Here is a 24,278-nt window from a genome sequence, read left to right on the forward strand (position 1 = left end):
TATGAGAAGACCAAGCTTTGGACCAATATAAAATTGGGGAGCTGTGTTTCTGATTCTGCTTTAAATCAGTGCTCTCAAAGGTGCCAAAGTGATGCCAAGTTTGTAGCTCAGTAGCAGCCCCTGGTGCCCAACAAAAGCAAATGCAGAACTCTAGAGAATATAATAGTGAACTCGGAAAAGAATGCATGGTTTCTGAGGATTGCTTCTCCTCCTTTAATTTACTTAACCCCATTACATGTCTCTATTGAGGAAGAAAAGCTCAATTGATGCAAACACCTTTTAAAGAAGAAATACTACCTTTATGTATATCCTTCTCTGACATTTGCATTACTTTTTGAAAACCTCTAATCTAAAAATTATGGAAAATTGACCGTACCTTTTGTTTCTGTAGACAGAAATCATTTGAATTTCTTGACCAATTTAACTACTCTATTTAGTATTATAAATAATAGAATTCAGTGGTAATAATATGTAACATTTACCAAACACCTACTATATTCTAGCAGTTTACTACTCTAAGCACTTTGTAGATAAGTCTCATCTAATCCTTACAGGTAGGTAACTTCATTATCCCCATTGTACAGTTAAGAAAATTGAAGTATCCACAGAGCGATTAAATAACTTGTTCAACATCCCACTTTAAAGGACAGATTCAAGCCTAGGTGGACTGGCACCAGCCTTAAACATTATGTTCTGCCGCTGCTTGTGGAGACTGTTGTTATCGGGGAATTTCTAAAGGAAACATAAAAAATCTTTACATTTCAAATTATTCTTATTCTCTTTATAAACTACAAATATGTTCCCTGATCCTTTTTTTCTCTCAGCTTAAATGTTTTCCAGCCATGCTTGCTTCCAAAGAAATAATATGACGACAAGGAGAAAAAATTATTGGATTTCTTAAAAGTTGTCACATAGCCATTATAAATATAAATCACAGGGTAAAATAAATTTTGGAAATTCAAATTTTATGATGGTTTAAAGAAACAGATTTTTCTATCTACCTTAAAAACAAATCCTTCAATTATTTTCCCTCATTTCAAAAGACGGCAGTTACAGAAAATTGCGTGTTAACTGTATACATAGACCGTGCCAAATGAAAATATGGATGAGATGTAAAATATGTATCATTCTTCTTGAAATAGTTTTATCTTGGCTTCTGGTTATTCTTTAATGAAACTGGATGGGGACATTCAAAACCATGACATTCTAATTTATCACTGGTCTTGTACCTGAGAGGCAACGTGTTAGATACTGGCAGGGCAATAAACATGAAAGCAGACGGAATGGCTACTATGCATATTTTGGTAATATCAAAACCTTAGACTGAACCAGAACCATAGAATTTATAAGAACTGAACTAAAGGCACAAATACATACAATTACTCTCTCCCAATTGAATGCTTTCAGTCCCTGCACTATGTACAGATATCTGAGCCCTTCTGAATTTCTTATGGAAAGGAGAAAATTATATTTACTGAATTCAACAAAACCCTCAGGGCAGGAAGATGAAAGGAATTAAATTTCTTAATTCTTCACAACAGTTAAAGTGTAGGTATTAATAAAATATGTTTTTGTAGATCATTGTTTATAAGACTGTATGTTATAAATGTCTGTTTTGTGCCTCAATGTTTCTATAGAATTTCTAGGAATTCTATTGAACAGTCCTAGTTCTATAGACAATTTTTTCATCCTTAGCATTCTTTAAAAAGAGGTGTTTCTTCTTTACTGAAATGTTCTTTGTTTTTATTGTCAGTGAAAAAAAATTCTTGTTCTGGTTTGAAAGACATCTAAGAGACGCAGAAACGCAACGGGGAATGCACAAAAAATGTCAGTGTTTGATAAGATCTGTTCACTTTAGCAGTAAATAAGGAAAAAGTTACATTTTACACATCCAAAAAAGACTATTTTTCAATTTAACAATAAAAGCCTACTGAGAAATGCATCTTAGAAGTCAAAAAGAACAATTTTACTTAGTCACTCCCTACTCAAATATAGCTTCACACCACTACAAAAAAGGTAAAACGTACATGGGTTATTTGGCTCCTTCTCCCTAGTCAGAATTTAAATAGTCTGGGGATCCTCAAATCTCAGATCTGACATATATATGATGTGTGCGAGGGCATGCTTAAATGCACTTATTTCTCATCACACTGCGTGGGACTAGGAATACCTGCAGGTGTAGCTGACACAGGCAAGCTTGGTTGGCATGTAAGATCTGGTTATTTCCCTCCCATTATTAGTTTGTTCTGTTCTTAACGGGTAGTTTCTTAACTACTTACACAACGTCCAATATATGTCATTTTTAAAAAATTTAAGCCAATGCAGAAGAAAGAAATCATCATTATCTGAAATGCAACAAAGTTTATTTCTATTTTCCATATTAATCAGGGAAACAAATATGATACAGCATGAAACACTAATTGGCAGTCCTTGAGATGTTAAATATTGGTTCAGTGAATTACAAAATGAACTGATCTAGTACACCATTTTATGAGTTGAATTGTGTCCCCCACCCCCAAATTCGTATGTTGAATTCCAAACCCCCAGTATCTCAGATGGTGACTTTATTTGGAAATACGATTGTTGCAGATGTAATTAGTTAGGATGTGGTCATCCTGAAGTAGGGGTAGACCCTTCATCCAGTATGACTGGTGTCCTTATAAAAAGAAGAAATTGGAACCCAGATGTGCACACAGGGAAAATACCATGTGAAGCCTGCAGTTATGCTGCCATAGGCCAAAAAGCTACCAGAACCTAAGAGAGAAGCCTGAAATAGATCCTTCCATAGTGCCTCCAGAGAGAGCTGGCCCTGTCAACGCCTTGATATAGGACTTCAGTCTCCCCAATGTAAGACAATAAATATCTATTATTGAAGCCACTCAGTTTGTGGTGTTTAATTATGGAAGCCCTAGAAAAATATTACGTATCATTTGGACCACATTCTCCTTGACTGTACACTGCGTAGCTTAGTGTCTGATGGTTAGTAGGCACTAAATAAATGTTTCTAATAATGCAGGAAATGTAAGACCAGTTCCTCCTCTCACTGACAAATATTGGAGTTCCTCAGACAACTGCTTTAGGTACTCTTGTTTCTAATTGCTACACTGTCTTCCTAGAAAATTTTATTCAGTTATTTTATGTCATTGAATATCACTTAACAAATCCTTATCGTAGTACTCTATATAGTTGCTCAGAGTTGGAGGAGACACATCTTCTCCACCCATCCCCCTCCATATTGCCTTGAATGTCTAGAAGAGTACTGAATTTGCATTCCACTATCTCTTTTACTCACTCTGCCCAGAAGAGGTGCAGGGATTTATCTGGGTGATACAACTTGGAAGACGAACCTGGACCTTCTTGGCTCAGTTCCCCTTTTCTTCCTCTAAACATTCTACTTTGTCCTTCTGGGAACATATTCTACCCCTACATGGAAGCCCTGCCCTGGTTCCACACTGTCAATGAATAAATTGGTCCTCTGGGTTTTGCCAGAAGCCCTTGATTCTCATATTAAACCTCATCCCTAGATGAGCCTTCGTGAACAGTAAATGTGGGAATGTTATGGATCTTTATTTGCCTTACTCATTTTTTTGTCTTATTTTGTTAAGATGGGAGAGGTGGGTGCTACTTACTGCTTTCCTCTCAGCTTAGTTCACAGTAACCTGATAAGAAGGTCTATACTCTCCGCCATTAAGGTCTTGGCAAGTATCTTACACACTATAGATACTAAATTCGTGTTTGCTACTGTAATGCTTGATTAATTAATAATAAAGAAATGGATGAATAAACAGATGAGTTAGATAAACTGGGAGAACTTTTCCCAGTAATCTCTGATGCATCAACAAATGTGATTATAGACTTCTCCAAAGACTAGATCCTTTTTTAGGAGATGTCCTACATTTCTCTTGAGAAGTTAATGGTATTATACAGTGGAAGGAAAGTTCATTTGTTCATAGCCAAGCTTCTTGAATGATTGCTCTATCAGGATAATTCTATATTTTCTTTTCATTCATTTTTTGACCTATTCCAATCTGGTTTCACCAGCCACTCCAATGTAAAGGCTGCCATAGCTGGCAGCCAGTGTCACCAGTGATCTGCACATCATTCGGTTCTATAGATTTTATGTCCTTGTCTTGCTGGACTGTGCAGAAGCTTTCGCCACAGTGAAGTGTCTTGTCTTCAACACCCTTTGCTTGACTTTTGCAACATGAAGGTTTTTTAATTTTCTCATTGCTTCCATGGCTGCCCTTTCCTCTTCTCCTTTTACCAGTCCATTCTTTCAGTGACTTAAATGTTGAAGTTCCTCAGACAGCTGATCCAGATTCTTGTTTCCGCTTCTCACACTGTCTCTTGGCAATTTCATTTACTCGTGGCTAAAATTGTAGTACCATCTAGCCATATGCTGTTGTCTTTCAGGTTTATTTTTTTCCCAGCTAAGAACTCTCTGACTTGACATCTCCATGAACCTCTAACTCAGTGTGCCCAAAACCATATGTATAGACTGCCCCTAACCCACAGAATCCTGCTCCCCCTTCCCTGTTTCCAATCTCAGTGAATAGCCTTGCCACCCACCATGTCAGGTTATAAAATCTATCCTCTAAATGTTTTTTCATCCACTTATTTCCATCTCCATGCCACCATCATTACTTTTTGAGAGCACAAAAATAACTTTCCACTGCTCTATGAACATCTATTCTTGCCACCCTCAAATCCCCGGAATAGTTAAGGAGATATTTGTGGGAAATGAAAATCTAATTTTGTCATCTGCTTCAGTAGAACATAGCAGTATCTTTGCTCTCAGGACACACTTCCAAATCCTGAGCATGCCTGATAGGGCCTCACCTAATCCAGCCCTCATATATTTATTTCTCCTTTACCTTCTTCTGAAAGAACCCTCAGATCTCATAGCATATTGAAAAAGAGGTTTTCCCTGACTCTTTATATGAGATTATATGACTACACATACAGAAAATCCCATATACATAAGATTCCTTAGGAAGCACTCATAACACTTAAAATTACTGTATAAAGACTACACATCTTAGCACATTTGGAGTTCCCTGAGAGAAAGGATCAATGTATCTCTTGTTCACTTTTCTGTCCTCAGTGCCTGGCACCGGTTGAGTGCATAATAAATATTGATTAACTGAATATTGAATAACAGAATATGTTCAGAGCATGACCTTGCATTTGAACTTTTCAGTGTAGCATGCCGTTTTGTATGTTCCATGTACATACTGCAGTATGTATAATTACATGTTGAAACATGCCACAGAAAAGAGAATCTGAAGATAGCAGTGGTACCTATTTTTGCTGCTTTTATCCTACAAAATTTACAAAGCTCAAATCTATGTAAGGAATCAGCTAGGAGACTATATAATTAAGGGCCATATTATATTCTTAATTTCCTTTTTAAGGGCAACACAGTGAAAACTTGTAAAGTGTTCTTATGTTTTCTAATTTCTAATAGATACTTTAATATTGCTCTCCTAGATTGATACAGAGGGGGAAAAAATTGGCCCATGCAATTAATAGTGACACCAAGATGATATTCTAATTTACTCATTTAGATAATCTATTAACTTTTGAAGTTATGAAAACAATAGATACCCAATTAAGGCAAAGATATGTAAAAGAAGCTTCTCCCACCCCCATCCAAATTTACTATCCTGAGTTAATCAAAGCTGACAATCTGTTATACATCCTTGCAGTCTATATACATGCTTATACAGACATATAACTATATATCACTTAGAGACCTTAATATTTGCTTATTTAGAAAAATAGGATTAATACTATACATTTCTCTGCAACTTAGATTACTCTTCAAATAACAGTTACAAGCACCTTTCAAGGTCAATAGATATTCATTGGTTTTAAACTACATAGGTTTCCATGGTAATGACAAACATTATTTATTTCTTTAATTATATTCTCATTGATAGGCATTTATGTCATTTCCAGGGTTTTACTGCTACAAACAATATTGCAAAAATAGTATTATATAGGCATAGTTATATAATACTGTCTTTATTTCTAGAGGATATGTTCTCAAAGTAGGATAACTCAAAGTCTGTGTGTATTTGTATTTTTTTATTTTAGTAGGCATTATGATCCCAAACAATTGCAGAATTTTATATTTCCAAGATGGCTGCCTTATGTTCACATTACCTCTTACTACCTTTCAGCCCCTCTGAATCTCAGTAGTGCTCTCCTTCTAGTTTCTGAGTTAAGGAACTTCTCCTTCTTTTACCCTAATGATATTACTTTCTCTCGATGGTACCTGCTCTACTCTTCCCCAACAAATAAGACTCACGGTTTGTCCTTGACAGTAGAAAAACTAAATGGGGGAGAAATAAATCCGTGAATAGCTCAGTAAACATACACATTAGGAGATATTTCAAAAATATCCCCTATACAATTAAGCCTACACTTTGACCAAATTATTTGCCCAATAATCTCATCCCATGAAAAGGGATGATTCTTTAAAATTATCTCATATACTCACTCTCTGAAGTGTCTACTAATGAGAGCTTTAGAATGTCTCTATTTTCCTACCTTTTCTTCACTTTCTAGAACCTGAGCTTTCCTGAGATAAAGTTTGAAACCCATGGTCTTATTAGGTCTTCGTGTATTTTTCTTCTTTCTATAATCTATCTTTAACACATACTACAAATTTTCAGAAATGTGATCATCTTCCATTTACATTTAACTATATTATCCAGGATTTACTTCTTCTGTATTAGTTAATCCTCACAGTGCTATGAAGAAATACCTGAGACTGAGTAATTTATAAAGGAATGAGGTTTAATTGACTTACAATTCCATATGGCTGGGGAGGCCTCAGGAAACTTACAGTCATGGTGGAAGGCAAAGGAGAAGCAGGCACCTTCTTCACAGGATGGCAGGATGAAGTGAGTGCTAACAGGGGAAATGCCAGACACTTATAAAACCATCAGATCTCGTGAGACTCACTCAGTATCATGAGAACAACATGGGGGAAACCTTCCCCATGATCCAATTACCTCCACCTGGTTCTGCCCTTGACATGTGGGGATTACAATTCAAGATGAGATTTTAGATGGGGACACAGCCAAACCATATCATCTTCCTACCTTTTATTTTCTCCCCATATGTTGAGATCTGTGCTCTGATTCAATCATCATGATATGGTAAGAGTAACTTTTCAAATTTTGCCCTCAGATAAGATACTTGGAGAGTATACATTCAGAACTTTTGCATGTTCAAAAGTGACTATCTTTGCCCAGATAGACGAATATCTTGGTAGAGTTAAGTTCTTGGATTATTATACCTTTTTTCTCTCAAGTTACTATAGATGTTACCTTCTCTTTGAGCTTAGAGCATTTCAGATAAAAGGTCTGATGCTCTTTTGTTCCTCTTTTCTTTATAAGTAATCACATCTGTTCGGTATGGAAGCTGCCAAAGTTGCCTTTTAATATTGTAGTTTGGAAATTTCAGCTAGATGTATCCAGGTGTCTGCATGTTTCAGTAATCTGGCCTCAGATTCAGTGAACTGTTTCAATCTGCAGACTGGTGTTTCTTCATCTTAGATAAATTTTCTTCTATTGTTTATTGACTTATTATTTCTTCCTTGTGTGGTCCTTCTTCTCATTCTGGAACTCATACTGCTTATATGTTGGGGATCTTGGGTCTGTCCTCCAAGCCTGTTACCATTTCTCTTAAGGTATTTTTTGCTCTGTTGTACAGTAGCTCCCCTTAGCTATGAGGGATGTGCTCCAATACCCCCAGTGGATGCCTGAAACCTCAAATGGTACCAAATCCTATATATACTATACAAAAAAAAAAAAAAAGCTATGATAAAATTTAATTTATAAATCAGATGCAGTAAGAGATTAACAACAAAAAATAAAATAGAATAATCATAAAATATACTCTTATGAAAGTTATGTGAAGGTAGTCTTTTACTCTCTCAAACTGTCTTACTGTACTGTAGTCATCTGTTTTTGCACCATGGTCAACCATGGGTAACTGAAACTATGGAAGAGCTGTGTTTCTTGTTGGCAGAGCTGTGTTCCTTTCTGGATTCTCTAGGAAATAATCCATATCCTTGCCTTTTCAAGATTCTAGAGGCCACCAATATTTCTTGGCTTATGGTCTTTTTCTATCTTCTAAGCTAGCAACATTGCATCTCTTTGGCCATGATTTAGTAGTCAATTCTCCCTCTTACCCTTCTTTTCTGCCTACTTTTTTCACTTTTAAGGACCCTTGTGATTACATTTAATCATAATCATCCAGATGAGGCCATCTGGATAATCAAAGATAATCCCCCCATCTCAGGGTTCTTAATCACATCTGTAGATCATCTTTTGCCATGTAAGGCAATATTCACATATTCCAGGCATTAGGATATGAACATCTTCAGGGGCCCATTCTGCTCACCATACCTGTATTGTGAAATGGTTCTTACATTACATCCTTCAAACCTCCAATTCTGTAAACAACAATAATTAGCTGAAAGAGAGATGACAATCAGAAAGAAAACAAGAAACAAAAAAACAAGAGTGAACATGACGCAGGGGAAAAAACCTCCCAGCCTAACCCTCAAACACTGTATTCATGGAGTTTATTCCCTGGTACAGCATTCTCCATACACAGTCCAGAGTTACCATGGCTGGAGTGACTAACCACATGCTCTTGTTCTCTTACAGAATCCAGTGAACATGAAGACAAGAGTGCAGGTGCCTCAGGGGAGATGCCCTCCCAGCCTTATCCTGCACCACTGTACAGTCAGCCTGAGGAGCTGAAGGAGCAGATGGATGACACAAAGCCAACTAAACCTGAAGACAGTGAGGAACCAGACCCATTGCCTGATAACTGGGAAATGGCCTATACAGAGAAGGGTGAAGTCTACTTCATTGAGTGAGTTTCACACATTTCTTTCAACAATGCCAAAAAGATCATAGCAGGATATAAATGATGTAGCAAGTTAGACGTGGGAAAAAAAAAAACCATGAACTTCTGGCAACATCTTTTTTATTTGTGAGAGAATAATGGGATAGTGCCTTAACACAGTAAAGCATCCTAGAATACAGATATAAATCAAATAATGGATTAAATAATTGCACCCTACAATCTCTTATAACTGTGACTAAAAAGACAAATCTCCATGTTATGTTATTATTGAATTAGGAATAGTCTAGATATCATGAGAAAGTGCTTACTTGACTCCTCCTAGGACCCCCCATCTTGTTGAAATGAAATTTTTTTTTCCTATTATCTAAGCTAGTTGAAGGAATATTCACCATTACGTCCAGGAGTTTAATAGAATGCAACTATTTGAAGTAATAGGTCACAAAATAAAAAATACTGATGTTGTTCATTTGGTTGGTTGGTTGGTTGTCTTTGAGACAGGGTCTCACTCTGTCACCCAGGCTGGAATGCAGTGGCACAATCACAGCTCACAGCAGTCTCGACCTCCAGAGTTTAAACAGTCCTCCCACCTCAGCCTCCTGAGTAGCTGGGATCACAGGTGCCTGCCACCATGCCTGGCTAATTTTTGTATTTTTAGTAGAGATGGGGCTTTGCCTTGTTGCCAAGGCTCGTCTCAAACTCCTGGGCTCAGGTGATCACCCATATTGGCCTCACAAAGTGCTGGGATTACAGGGGTGAGCCACTGCACCCAGCCAAAGAAAATGTTTTTAGCATTTGACCCCGATGTCAGATGTCAGTAAAATAATTTGGCTTTGTATAGTTCATTATACTTCCTTTTACTATATTCCATTATATTAATTGCTTACAATTTTTATGACTTGCTAAGGAAACTGTAGTGCAAATCCTGAACTTCTTGGTAATACTCAACCTAATCTTTCTTTTAGGACATTTTTTAAAAATATATTTTTTGTATACATCTTAATAATGTCAGGCTTTTCTTTAGCTTCTCGGATCAAAACAACTTTTCAAAAATTCCAAAATAGAAAATCTTTGCACAAAATTAAGTTGTTGATGTGCACAAGACAACCAAAATGTTCATTAGTAAGAATAAAAACGGAAACTAATGTAAATGAACAACCTTATCCTCTCAAAGTTGTATAAGCCTCAAAGAGTGAAAATAATAGAAACTGAAGTTTTCAGTTTTGACAGTGGATAAAAATACGAAAACTCTGATTATTTAAAAAATACATTAAAACTGGGTTTTCTTTTCCAACCTGGAGTGATTTATAACTTAGATCTCTATAGGCAGAATTCAGTTGTGAAATTGAAATGTTACCACATACCATTATTTAATTCTCATGTGAAGTTGGATACTCTGATACATGTAACCAAGGGACTACATAATCAGATAATTACTCGGTGCTCTGCTTGACTCCAACATGGATGAGAAACAGTGTTTTGTAGAAAATGAATCAATAGTGTTCACCTTTCAGAAAATGTTCTAATTTTAAAAGGAATAAGAATCTCTTACATTATTTCTTATTGCTATAATCAATGACCAAGGCATCTTTTATCAATTAATTGGAAAATAGAATGTTTAAAAAAGTGAACAATTAAAAATAATCATATCTAGAAACATAATTTTGATATTGATGAAGACAGCATGACATCATTGCAGACCAGAACTCAAAATACAAATCTTATATATGAGGTCACAAATAGATGTTCAGAACAATTGATGTTCAGAATAAGGAAGTTGATGATATACATATTTTTATTATATAAGACAAGGGGAGTAAGGCTATATGAAAATAATAAAAGGAAAGCAGCATGACAAGTTGATTAAAGACTGTTTTCTTACAATGTTTCCAATAATGCAATCATAAAAACCTTTTTTGTGTATGATTGTAAAGTAAACTTTCCTCTTTTAACTGCATCAGGTATTGAGGTTATGAAGAAAAGGAACTTCAGAAGACAGAACTTATGTTCCAGGTATATAGGAAATAGTGAGGGTCAGTCAGGGCTTGAGAGAATCTAGCAAAATGATTCTATGACTCTTGTCAGTCAGCCAGTGTTGGCATTCAAACGTGTAAGATTTTGTCCTTGCTTTCAAACTTGTTGGCAATATGGGGAAGAGAGACAAATAGTTATAAACAATTGATCAACAGTTTCTGAATTTTGTGATACTCTTCAGGGAAGGCAAAGCTTAGAATAGATTTAAGATATAAAAGGGTCACCACAGAGAAGGTGAGATAACATAGACTTGAAAAGTTAGCAATGGGTAGATAGAGCAGTCCAGGTACGGGAGCTGTCATTACAAAGACGAAGTCCCTAGGTGTATTAGGAATGGTGAGGAAACCCCTGACCCTACTAGAGAAGTATGTATTAGTTAGTAAATCCCGGGAAATGACTGCTTAGTTTTTGTTTCACTGGATCATGAGTGCTTTGAAAGGCAAGCAAAGGAGTGGCATTTGTTGTTGTTGTTGTTTGAGTTTGTTGTTTTTTAATCTTCCTAATGTTGGAGGGAAGGACTGGTGGACAGTATTAGGAGCAGAGATGGATGGAGGTGGAAAATTAAAACAAAGTGGAGGAAACAATTTCATCTGTGGGGAAAGAGCTGATGCTGAGGGAGAATAAGGTGAAAGAAAGAGCCTGGAGTCATGGTGGAAGTGACTGTGTCTGGAAAGTGATTAACAGAGGAGGCAGGATCGAGGTAGTCTATGACACCTGCTTTAAGTTCCTCCATAGACTGGAGGCGTTCCCGCCCGCCTGCTCCCCGACACCCTCTGCCTTATCCCCAGTTTGTGATTCATCTGTCCTTCATAAAGGTTACCTTTGAACCTCAAGATTTAGTGTGATGAACTCAGGTATCACAGAGCGGGCAGTGAATCAGTGTCTTTTTGTCTGGTCCTTCATGTCCGTACCATCTCACCAACAACGTTACAGTTTCCCCCCTCTCTGCCTATGGTTTACTGTGCTTTCCTTTTTCTTTAGTATTCACTGATTTTCTGCTGTCTGTTCTCACTCTTTGCCCTGGAATGTTCCTTCCTTTCCTAATTACATTTAAATCAACATTTCCACCCACTGTCATTTATCTGTGAGTACCTTTGCTGCTATGACAAAGAATTCTTATGGGACTAACAAACTCCATACTATGAAAGGCCCTTGCAAACAGATCTTGTAGAACAGGAGACAGTGACTGGGGAGGGAGCATGGTTGAGCAATAAGACATGTCTTAAGGACAAAGCCACCATGTGTCTCAGAGGTAGTCCTGAAGCAGTTATGTACCAGAATGCATGATAGAAAGGGAAAGTAGAAATAGCTTCACACTGTGGGATGGCTCAGTTGAGCTCATTCACATACGCATTACCTCACATACTTGTTGTTTTTTGTGTGTGTTAAGAACACTTAAAATCTACTCTCAGCAATTTTCAAAAATATAGTACATACAATTTTTATCAATTAAAAAATAAGTAAAGAAATGTTTTTTAAAGGAAAGGTAGAATACCACAAGAGGAAGGTAAACCAGAGGGAAAAGAAAGGAGAAGAAAAATGAGAGAGATTTGTGAGGGAAGAAGTGCTGACATCAGTAAAAACTTTTCTCTTGTGCAGATATTGTGGGAGCTGCTTAGAGTAATGAAAGTCTCCTCTGGCAGATCCCACCCTTTCGCTAGACTTTGCTGAAGTCTGTCTCCTGTGAAATGAAGACCATGACGAAACAGAAAATAAGTGAAACAAAGGAGAATGATCCTTTGGTTCTGTGTATAAGATAGATAGATAGATAGATAGATAGATAGATAGATAGATAGATAGATAGATAGATAGATAGATAGATATAATAGTTATTTCTAAATATAAAGGAACTCTACACTGAAACATTAATTTTAAATATGTAGTTTTAAAAGACATATATTAAACAGTATAGATTTTGAATTAAGGTAACAAGCAATTCCATTTACTTGTCTTTTATTATGCAATTATGTTTTGAAATATTTATTGGTTTATTTGATCTTGCAAAATAGTTATATGACTCAATCCTTTAGAAGTTCTGCATTTAAGAGGTGAAGGTTTAGAGGTTCTGCATTTAAGAGGCAAAGGTTTTTTTCTGCCCTCAGCAACCCTGGTAAACTAGTGGGCCCACTATGTTTCCCACACTACTCAAACTGCTTCCTTTGATAAAAGCAGATTTCTTCTATCCTATAGAATGACATTTAATTGGAAAAGGAGAATTGCTGAGAAAATATTTTTATGCAGCATAATTTTAAATTTTGAGTGAACACACTCTTCCAAACATGCTTTAAAATAGTAATAATGTCTTATGTTTCATAATTTTCAGGAGACTTTTAAATGTATAATACTGTGTAAAAGTTTCTTTGACTCATGTCATCATCTTCATTAGCATTATCTTTGAAATAGGCAGTATATTAATTATAAATTCAAATGAGAATATGTAAATTCAAATGAGTTATTATATATCAAGCGCCTACCTTTTTAAGGGTGTGTTCGGGTTAACTTAACAACAATGGTTCATCTGTTAAGCATTTATACTCCGTTCACTTAATCCCCACTTTATGAAACTGAAGCTTTTAGAAGTAACTACTTGCCATAAAGTCAGACATAGCCAGGGCTCTTTGATTCTATTTATTCAACAGAGGTTTATTGGTCATGTATTATGTCCTGGGAATCATTCTAAACCCTGAGAATACAGTAGTCAAAAAAACTAACAAGATTCAGACTTTCATGGAATGTAGACTGTCTCCATGGTCCTTGTCCTTAACCAGTTTGCTGTGATGCCTGCTTCACATCACCACCACCCGATAAAGTGTTTGGTTTATCCACGTTTCATAGACGAGACTTTGAGGCATCCTTGGACAAATTAACATTCCCAAGGTCACATAACTCTTTCACTCTACAAAGTCATTCCCATTATTTCATACTACCTCCGATATAAACAAACATTGGCTGAGAAAAAAACTAAACTTTTATATTACAAATAGTATTTGTTTTATAAGTTTCTTGGCGAGCAATTCACTACTCCAGAGGCTAAATGTTCCATAAAAGAAGAACTGCCACAGGGTTAATCTGGATTGACATGCTTTGGGAATCCCATTAAATTGCTTCTTTGTTTGGGAGTCAGTTTAGTTAGTGACACAAAAGAGACTGCTATTGCTTTGGCAAAAAACAAAAAGACAACAAGAACCTATTTGTTTACTGCCATCTTCCTGAATGGCAGTGAACACTATGTCATCTTAAATAACAGGTTTTTAAATGCAGGCTTTTGAAACTGAAAATCACATCTGTGAAAAATGTCATGGCTGTATATGGTTTCCAAATATTTGTCAGGGCTGAATTTGCTTTTAAATTCTAAACAGACAGACAATTAGTTTTTTTCCTTTTGTGTTTCTATTTCTGTATCTCCTTAAGTTTTAATTAAATCACCAATTGCCATTTCCAAAAAAAAAAAATTAAGCATCATGTATTAAATAAAAGATAAAATACTTTAGAAATTTATTGGATAGAAATGTAAAACCAATTTTTTTGGTATGCAGGAACACCAGAAATATACTTTCTTATTCTATACTTGACATATCTTACTAGTCACAAAATCTGGTCTAGGCTTACTGTCAATCGTATTACAAAAACAGGAGATACATTGAATATTTTTTCATAATTTTTTTCTTGTGCCTGCACAAGATTCTGGTATAATTCCCAGACAGAAAATAAACGTTTTAGACAAAATAGTGTACCATACACATCCACACTATCCAAAACAATATTTGTAATGAAACTTCTTTAAAAATGTTCTCTAAACACATGAAAGGTAAAATGGCAAATGCAAATATTCATATGCTCAAGAGAAATTGTAGGAGTATTATTTAGGAAACAACCACTAAAGTGCTCATTGACAGTAGCTTTATTTGTGTATTACCTATGTGTAGACAGAAAAAAGTAGTGAAACTTTGGGCGAGTGGAGTCTTGAAGGAACAAGTTTCCACTGTTTATCACGTTAGATATATCCAATCATTGCTTTTAATAATTACTTTGAAATGATGATATAGAAGGAAGAGAAAGTCTTTTGGAAAATGTTATAATTATCCTGAGGATTTTATTGACTATGATGTAAAATCTCAATTTATATACCTTTAAAAATTAATGTTTATCAGCAAACTAACACATGAACAGAAAACCAAACACTGCATGTTCTCACTCATAAGTGGGAGTTGAACAATGAGAACACACGGACACGGGGAGGGGAGCATCACACAGGGCCTATTGGAGGGTGGGGAGCTATGGGAGGGATAGCATTGGGAAAAATACTTAATGTGGATGACAGGTTGGTGGGTGCAGCAAACCACCATGGCATGTGTATACCTGTGTAACAAACCTGCACATTCTGCACATGTATCCCAGAACTTATAATAATAATAAAAGTGTTTGTTTAAACCTAAAGTCAAGCCATCAGTCTGTTATTACTGCTTCTGAACCTATATCACTACTACTATTTAAACCTGATCATCCACAGACATTTTGAATTGCTATTGACTCCAGAATATTTACCTGAACCTTGTTTATCTTGTTCAGAAGATTGTTTTATGCAATCAAATGTCACTGGCTTTAATCTCTTGTTATTCTTCTGGTGTAGTATTTCCCAGGGTGGGGGGAAATATCATTTAGCTATCAGTTTAAGATTGAGATTCAGAATTGGCTATGTGGAGGACTTATTAATCATCGTTTTAAGTCTGTTTCTAGTTTTAGAGAAAACAGAGCAAAGGAAAGGAATGTGTTTAATAATAAAAGTTTTTCATTTCACTAAGAACATTTCAATTGATGAAACTGAATTTTTCCAATAGCTGTACAGCAGTGAAAACATTTTGCTCTGGCGATATTAAAGAAGGAAAGAAAAGAAAAGGAAACAAATTAGGAACGGAGAACATGTTTTAATATTAGGTTTGAATTAGGTTACCCTTGAAGATCCAGTTATGTATATACCTAAGAAATGGAAAAGAGGTTTGTGCCCTGACTGGACAAACAATAGAGCAAATAGTAGAGTGAATGAAAAGCTGGAACAGAAAAATAGAATATGGCATGATCTATACGAAAATTTTAAGTTTTGCTCCTAACAAATAGTGCATCCATTGATAGCACTTCTTAATAACATAATTCTTTAATATAGCCTCTAAGACCAAATATTCATATGTAGATTATATGAATCAGCTTTCTAAGACGACTTCATTTTAGAAAAATACTCAGATTTGAATGAAGAAAAATTGATTTGAATGTGATTCAGGGCCAGGCATGGTGGTTCATGCCTGTAATCCCAGCACTTCGGAGGCCAAGGCAGGCACATTGCTTGACCTCAGGAATTTGACCCCATCTCTACAAAAAAAAAAAAAATCCAAAAATTAACGGGGTATGTGGCATGCACCTGTAGTCCCAGATACCTGGGGGCTGAGGTGGGAGAATCACTTGATCCCAGAAGGTGGAGGTGGCAGTGAGCCAAGATCATGCCATTGCACTCCAGCCTGGGCAATAGAGTCAGATCCTGCCAAAAAAGAAAAAAAAAAAAAAAAGAAAAGAAAAAGAAAGTGATTCAAATACAGAATTTAAGTTTATAAGGAGAAAACTTTTCCAGTGATATTATCAATGCCTCCTCAATCACAGTGGTCTCTTTTGTCTCTATATGGAACTTAATATCATACTTATTAAGTGCAAAGCATTTACACTTAAAAAGGAATTTAATAATTACTCTCCATAAATAGTAGGTAAAGGTCTGTTTCTAAACTACTGGCAGAAGCTGGGAAACAGACTCTTGATTACTATTCCAGGGAGTGAAATGAACCTCAGTATAAAAAGTCGAGTGTGAGGTTCCAGATGCCTCTGGTTTCAGACCAAAAAAAACAAAAAACAAAAAGAAAACCTTGTACCTGGAAGTCAGATATATCTGGGTTTAATGCTAGCTGGCTCTTTCAGTTTCATGCCACTAGCTGTTTAGCCTTGGGCAAGTTACTCACCTTCCCCCAACCTGGGTTTCTCCATCTATAAAATGGAATTCATAATACTTAGCCACAAAGGCTCATTAGCATTAAATGAAGGGGCATATCTGAAAGTTCTGCTGCTTTCCCTGACACAGTAGACAATCGAGAAATGACACGAGATAGTGAGAATAACTTTGCTATGGTGTGCTGCACTGTAAATAGCTTTTCCTGTTGAAATGAAGCATGTTCTATGTGAGAAGAATGTTTTCTCAGAAGATAGGGTATTATTTAACCTGCTGTTTCTGTCAGTTTGGCAAAATTTAAGCTTACAAGTTGTACAGGAATGCTGTACAACTGATCCGCCTATTGCATATTTTCAAGGCCATTCTGATATGAATTTAAACTAGAAATGCGGACTTGACTGAAATTTCACTTCTGGCTTGTTCTAGTCCTCTAGACAGACAGACCCAGTGTTTAGTTTAACATCAGAGAAGAGTTTGGGATATGCCCATAAGATAAACCATTGTTTTTGGTTTTCATCCAAGTTTTAAAATATGACATTGACTGAACTTAAATAGCTACTGGCTTTTTCACTTGACCTCTCACTTTTCATGATCATCACATTCGCACATTCACTTTATCCTAAAAATACATGAAGTAGTATATTAGTATGATTCAAATTTCCTAGAAAATATTTGTTGCATTCTCCGGCTGGAATAAGAAAAGTTTCTGTGCAAATGTAGCCTATGTATGTGTATGTGTCTCTGTTAAGGAAACTTGAATTGAAATATAAAATTATCTAGCATTGGCATTTTCTTTTCCCGGTATTTATGTGACACACAGTTTGGATAGATGCAGAAAACTGATGTCATGCACCTGAATCTGCCCTAGCTAGGAATTGAAAGGAAATAACCTCCTTAAACCTGATAGTACACAGAATGTGGAAAAATCCCTCAATGATCCCATTTTGAACACAGTTTCCTGACCGACATTTAATTCTGTTTGCAAATGGAATTATTAAGGTTTAAAATACGTAATTTAAGGGAAGTGGAAGAGCTGGTTGGTCTGTTGTCTCCCAATGCATTAAAAATATCCTATTTGCAAGGAATCTTGGAGGAGCCTGCAAATTACAAGGCTGGTGAGAACCACTGTTGAAAAATACTGTGCTGGATCTTCATGTGATGTTTAAGACAATTACTGGAGGTAACTACTACCCACATTGCTTTCAGAATCGTTTCTGAAGATCAGCTAAAAATGGTGTTAACTATAAGAGACTCAATCTGTCAAAATGTATTAAAGTGACATACCGTTAATGCTAGTTCAACCTAAAAAAAAATCAGCCTGTAATGAAATGCTTTATATAAACTCAGGAAAGCTGGAAAATTCACAGTTCTCTACTAAATTAGCTAGTATTTGAGACCCATGGTGGTGTGCAGTAGAAATGGTAATTGGACTCTGCAGTGGCTTAGTAATGTTCCCTTAATACTTACCCAAGGATGTGTTTGCTTTTGTGAATATGTCTAAGGAGCCTAAAAATGACTTTTCTCCGAAAAGGGGAAAGGATTCGGAAGAAGCGAGTGAGGATGAAAAGAAGAGAAATGTATTTTCCTGCTTACTTCCCAAGATTTCTCCCCACCTCATAGAAACATAGACATACACACACACACACACACACACAATTTGAACTGAGACATGTCTATAAAGAGCATTTTTTAAGTGATTTTTTTTAAAAATGAGAGCAGCAAACACTGAACCCACTGCCCCTATCCTCACATTAGGAGTAGTCAGAACCTGCATCCTTAAGCTCCAAGTCTTTAGTTCAGAAGAAAATGCTGGATTATGTTGACATACAAACAAAGGCCAGAACCAGATGAAAGTGTCTGCAGTACTTTATATCCTTCTGAAACCTGATAATGAAGTACCACCAGACTTTACAAGGGTCAAATTGAGGAAAAAATAAAAGCTGGCATGCTCTCCTGATGATTTATTATTTGATCAAATTCACAGCCTTTATCTGATCAACTTATTAGAGCCCGTTGAGAGGCATTTATCATCGAAGAGCTCTTAAATGTTAAGAATGTGATGGAGAATACTTTGTCTTTATCCCCTGTGAAAGTCAGAAATAAAATGGCATCTTCTTCAGGAGCAGAAACTTCATGACCCAGGGGTCTTTATGTCACAGTTCTCAAATCATAGATGGCTCTATACCTACACAGATTGGATGGATGATCATTCAGAAAATGCTATTTGAAGAGTGATTTAACACCTCGGAATAGCTTTCTGCTACCCATCTTGACTCCATCCTCCCTCCTTCCTGCCTTGAAAGTTCCTCCATTAAGAAGGAACTTGGTTTTTACATATTTGTGATTAAATATAGTGCCTGGGTGAATTTTCTAACCTTCATTGCAAGTACAGACTGGTTTATCAGATTATCTAGCTAACATTTGTGGTTATGATTGGCAACATATAGTTAAATGTCATTAAAGAAAGAGAATACATGTGCAATTTGTATCATCATTACCATTTTGACCTCCTTACAACTGTGCTAAAATATGCCTATTACCTGGCTCTGATTTCTATTTCCATCCTCTCTTCCCTTCTTCCTTTCATGTTTCATTCATTGGCCTTCTGACTGTTCCTTGGAAACACCTCACACGTTCCCACACCTGTGCCTTTGCTCATTCTTTTCCCAAGGCCCTCGCAAATGTTGCATTCTTGATTATTTGTCCATTGGTAGATGAGATCGCTTGAGACAGCTGTACACAGTAAATATTTTGGCCCCGATGAGCAATTACAAGCCATGAGTGGTTCTTGAATTGTAATGTGCATAAGAAGTACTGGGAGTGCTTGCCTGTGATGGAGATTGTGTAGTCCCATATCAAAGATTCTTATTTGATAGTTCTTTGTGGACCCAGAATATGCATTGTTAATATGCATTGTCCACCAGGTAATTCCAATGCAGGTTATTTCACGACCACTTTAAGAAACGCTAAGAATATCTCTCCTTTACTTTTTAAATTTCTGGCAAAAGTCTTACAAGAAAACATTTTTTCAAAAATATTATTTTATCATTAATTTCTGGAAATTCCATTTCAGAAACATTAGAATGCAGGCAGTCTTATCCCCTACCTTCTGAGCTGGGTTGAAAGTATTTGGATGAAAGATAGTTTAATGTGAGTTAATAAAATTGCTATTAATCACTTATTGAGGAATATGCAGGAATCCCAAGAACATGCTATAATCTGCATCACTTTTGTACTGCCTCTGCCAGCTCTGTAGTTAAAGGGTAACAAAACAACTGTTTATGAAAAGGGTAGGTTTAAGATGAAAATAATTCTTTTGCAAAACTCAAGAAACGTTATCAGAGCCGGTGGACTGTGCTCTTCCAACTGGAGAATCCTGTATTTGTAATAAATTCCTTTTGCTCTGGATGAGTTCTGCATTTTCAATGAGGTTAACTTGGCAACATTCTAGTTGATTTTAATAAAAATAGCTGCTTTGAGGACAGGGAGCTGAGGTTGCCAAATTTACAGCTGCCTTGCACAATTACTCTTACACCTCCTTCAGGGCTACTTAGAACCAGTAAGCAAATTAAGTGTATCGATTGCAATTTTGTTGGACTAACCCTGCTTTTTTTTTTTTCTTAAGGAATAAACTTGATTCCTTTTAGTATGTGTCTGTTCAGAGTGATCTCTTTTCTTTTCAGCCATAACACAAAGACAACATCATGGCTGGATCCACGACTTGCGAAAAAGGCTAAACCTCCAGAAGAGTGCAAAGAAAATGGTAGGTTATTAAGTTTTTATAGTGTTTCAGCAATGTGCTTTGAGAATGTTTGTGTTTCTTAAATGAGAGTCTCACCTGAAGAGGCAGTAATCTAGTTGAAACAATTTTAACGATGTAATGTTTAATGCTCAGATAAGAGAGAGAATTAACTCGGCATTTCAGCAGGGCCATGTGGTTTTGCTTTTTCTCTCTGAGGAGACTGTGCTGAATATCACATCTCTGTCATCTCTGTTGGTTCTGTTTGACTCCTAGCCTGACTTTCCACTACCTACTGAGGACTTTTTGTTAGCAATATGTCGCTCTGAGGACTCTGATCTTTTAACTGGGGTCAGATATGATGCATAAGAGAAACAGTTTGTGGCACTATAATATTTGAGTTTGTATTCAAAGGCATAGCATTCTAGCAATTATTAAGGACTCAGAACTATAAAGAAATGCTTTCCTTGAATCAAGCGTTTGAATAAAATAACCAGTTGCCTGAATGTCTTAGATTATCCTTAGTATTTTCCAGTTCTCAGTGTTCTAATATTGACCTGCTTTAAAATAGACTGTTTTCATGCATGTGAAGAATTTTTTAAAAATAATTTTGAGGACTAGATGAATGTAAACCTTGTTTTTAAATTCATAAATTGTATGGGTGAAGTCTGTTACTGATGATACTTGTAATTTTTTTTAGATATTGAGTTTAATTTTAAAGGAGCACATATAGTTTAAGATGATCAATAGCATACTCTCTAATGATTTATTATATGACCACATTCACATATTTTATGTGATTAAATTATCAGAGCTCTGTTCAGAGGTTTCTGTCATTGCGGAGCTCTTAAAGGTGAAGAAAACAGCAGAGAATATTTGAACTTTATACAAAGTTTTTAAAAAGTTAACTTTTAAAAAAGTGTCTAATTCTAAAACGCCTTTCTTTTCAAGCATAATTCTGACTTTCTCAGATAGTATCTGACATTGTGCATTCCTATGTTATAAGGTAACTGTTCACAGGCTAGGGACTGAGTTAAATTAAAAATTAGAGATTGTAATTTATATGAACATATATAAATGTACAAGTATCCAGTTTTAGTTTATATTTAATTTTGTATTCATAACCACATCTGTACCTTTCTGTATAATAGTACAACTGTATGCAGTTGAATCCCATACAATTATTGTATGACCTGAACTTTTAAGCATGATTGGGTTATATTTCTTTTTTTTTTTTTTTTTTTTTTTTTTTTGAGACGGAGTCTTGCTCTGTCGCTCAGGCTGGAGTGCAGTGGCCAGATCTCAGCTCACTGCAAGCTCCGCCTCCTGGGTTTACGCCATTCTCCTGCCTCAGCCTCCCGAGTAGCTGGGACTACAGGCGCCTGCCACGTCGCCCGGCTAGTTTTTTGTATTTTTTAGTAGAGACGGGTTTCACCGTGTTAGCCAGGATGGTCTCGATCTCCTGACCTCGTGATCCGCCCGTCTCGGCCTCCCAAAGTGCTGGGATTACAGGCTTGAGCCACCGCGCCCGGCGATTGGGTTATATTTCATTGACACTGATGAAACATGTGTTACAGAATGTGATAGTCTGAAAATTAACATAACCTTTTCTAACTGGGAGTTATGATTTACTTATGCCACAGTTGTAAAATCTTAGTAAATCCTAATTAAAGTGAATTTAACAATTTTGCAGTTCTGTGACATATTGAACTTCTCAGCTGTCTTGCACCTTTGAATTGTGCTTTTTATTATAAAAAGCTACTAAAATCGGATTTTAAAATCCTGAGAGAGATGCAAGCATAACATACTGCATAATTATAACATTTCAGCGTTATTTGTTTTTCCCACATCTGTGCTTATCAGACTTCACAGGATGGTAGATGCCTAAAATACGATGCTGGTGTCCTCTGAACCAGATGTCATTGAGAAACAAGTTCTAGGATTCAGTTTATAGATCAGGATGATTTGTAACTTGGTCAACTGCTGTTTGTTTCATTTACTGCAAAATAATTCACAGACTCTAGTCTTTATATTATTGGACCATTTTTACAGTGGAAACTAACATCTAGTTTGTTAGAATGTTATTATTCTGGACACCAATTTTAAGTTTTCTTGCCAAGAAAAGTGCTTTAGGTACTATTGTTACCTATGTTTTACTTTTCTTTAAATGACATAGATTAGTATTACTTAATAACAACACTAGACGTTAATGGATTGCTATTGAACTTGCCAGTTAAGTCATGATTCTTCATATGTATCACACTTCAGCTCAGAGAAAAGTTAGTACAGTAATTTTCTGAATGCAGGAATATATATATATATATATAATGTGTATTAAAAAATGTAGAGGCTCCAATGATGATATCTTTTTCCAGCAAAGATTTGCCGTTCCTCTCCTAGGCAGATAGAGTGAAAGCTAATTACTGTAATCCAAACTAGAACTGAGCCAGCATGAGGTTGGGTTGAGTTTGCCCTGTTCTTTGAGTGTTTGGCCACCAGAGTTTTCAACTAACAGCCTAGTGCAGGTTGGCAAACATTTTCTGTCAAGGGCCAGGAAATAAAGACTTTAGGTTTTGCAGGTCATTCAGTTTCTTTGCACTCATTGTGCAAAAGCAGCATATGTCAATATATAAAGGTCATGCATGTGTTCTGATAAGGATTTATGTATGGACACCAAAATTTGAGTTTTGTATACTTTCTTTGTAGTTTCTTATTCTTTTTCTCTTTCTTTTTCTATTTTTTTTAACCAGAGGAAGCAGCTTTTATTGATGGGCTGTCTCCTGAAACCAGAAAGACTATGTACTCTATTCCAGTTACCCCCATGCCTCCAGGACCGCATATTGTTCCACTTGGGGGGAGGATAAAAATTGCCTCTTGATTTTCCAAAGACCAGTCTTTCGCTTCCCTGTGCAGCCTTAGAAACCCAGTAGCAATACTGTTTGGTGTGTTGGCTTTTTCCCCCCCTCCTGCTGCAGCTACTTAGTGACAACTAGAGGTGGAGGGTGTCCCAGGAAGCAGTTAGATGAGTTAAGTGTGATACACAGGAAAACAGGACCGAAGCCTATCAAAAGTCCCTCTGCCCTGCCTCAGTGGCTTGGTCCTTCATTGGCTGCATTTCTCTTTGTGCTGGAATACCTGCTTCTGAATCAGATCAGGGATTTCCACTGCCAGCCGTGGACCCAGCCCCAGAGCCATGGGATGAGCTAGTTCAAATTTGGGTATGTTCCTGGCCCACAAAGATTTGAAATGATCCGTCAGGCATATTTTGCCACCTCTGTACATCTTTGCTGTCTTTCCATCCAGCTCAGGGACTGCAATTTCTGGGGCAGTAGTAACATATGTGATAAGAATTTCAAACTCGTTGTCAAAATCACATTTCAGGAGGTCATGGATATACCAACCCTTTCCAAACCACCGAGTCGCTACCTTGTTGGACTCCAGTTGGAACCATCGTTGTTGGCATTCTTGTTGTTCTCCACATACCAGACAAGGGACTGATATTCCTTCTTCAGTCGCTGCACCCACAACTCCCAATCTTGGGGTCCTGCATTAGTCTTCAGTGCCAGAATCTCAGACAGAACACATCAGGTGGCCTCGACTGCCATCTTGGGCCAGGGCGAGTTTTGTATA

At 36.5% G+C, this 24,278-nt stretch overlaps 1 protein-coding gene and 1 pseudogene across 1 annotated transcript in view; one reads left to right on the top strand and one right to left on the bottom strand.

The window, feature by feature from the left end:
• The window catches only part of MAGI2 (membrane associated guanylate kinase, WW and PDZ domain containing 2), a 1,457,999-nt gene that overhangs the window by 1,001,638 nt on the left and 432,083 nt on the right, over positions 1-24,278 (top strand). Inside the window, exons 5-6 of the mRNA XM_011927762.1 lie at positions 8,688-8,898; positions 20,593-20,672. Coding sequence (XP_011783152.1) covers positions 8,688-8,898; positions 20,593-20,672 — 291 coding nt within the window. The remainder of the gene's footprint in view (positions 1-8,687; positions 8,899-20,592; positions 20,673-24,278) is intronic.
• LOC105501684 lies at positions 23,751-24,253 on the bottom strand (annotated as a pseudogene).

This window comes from Colobus angolensis, unplaced genomic scaffold, assembly GCF_000951035.1.
Source record: "Colobus angolensis palliatus isolate OR3802 unplaced genomic scaffold, Cang.pa_1.0 Scaffold74, whole genome shotgun sequence".
NCBI classification, from domain to species: Eukaryota; Metazoa; Chordata; class Mammalia; order Primates; family Cercopithecidae; genus Colobus; species Colobus angolensis.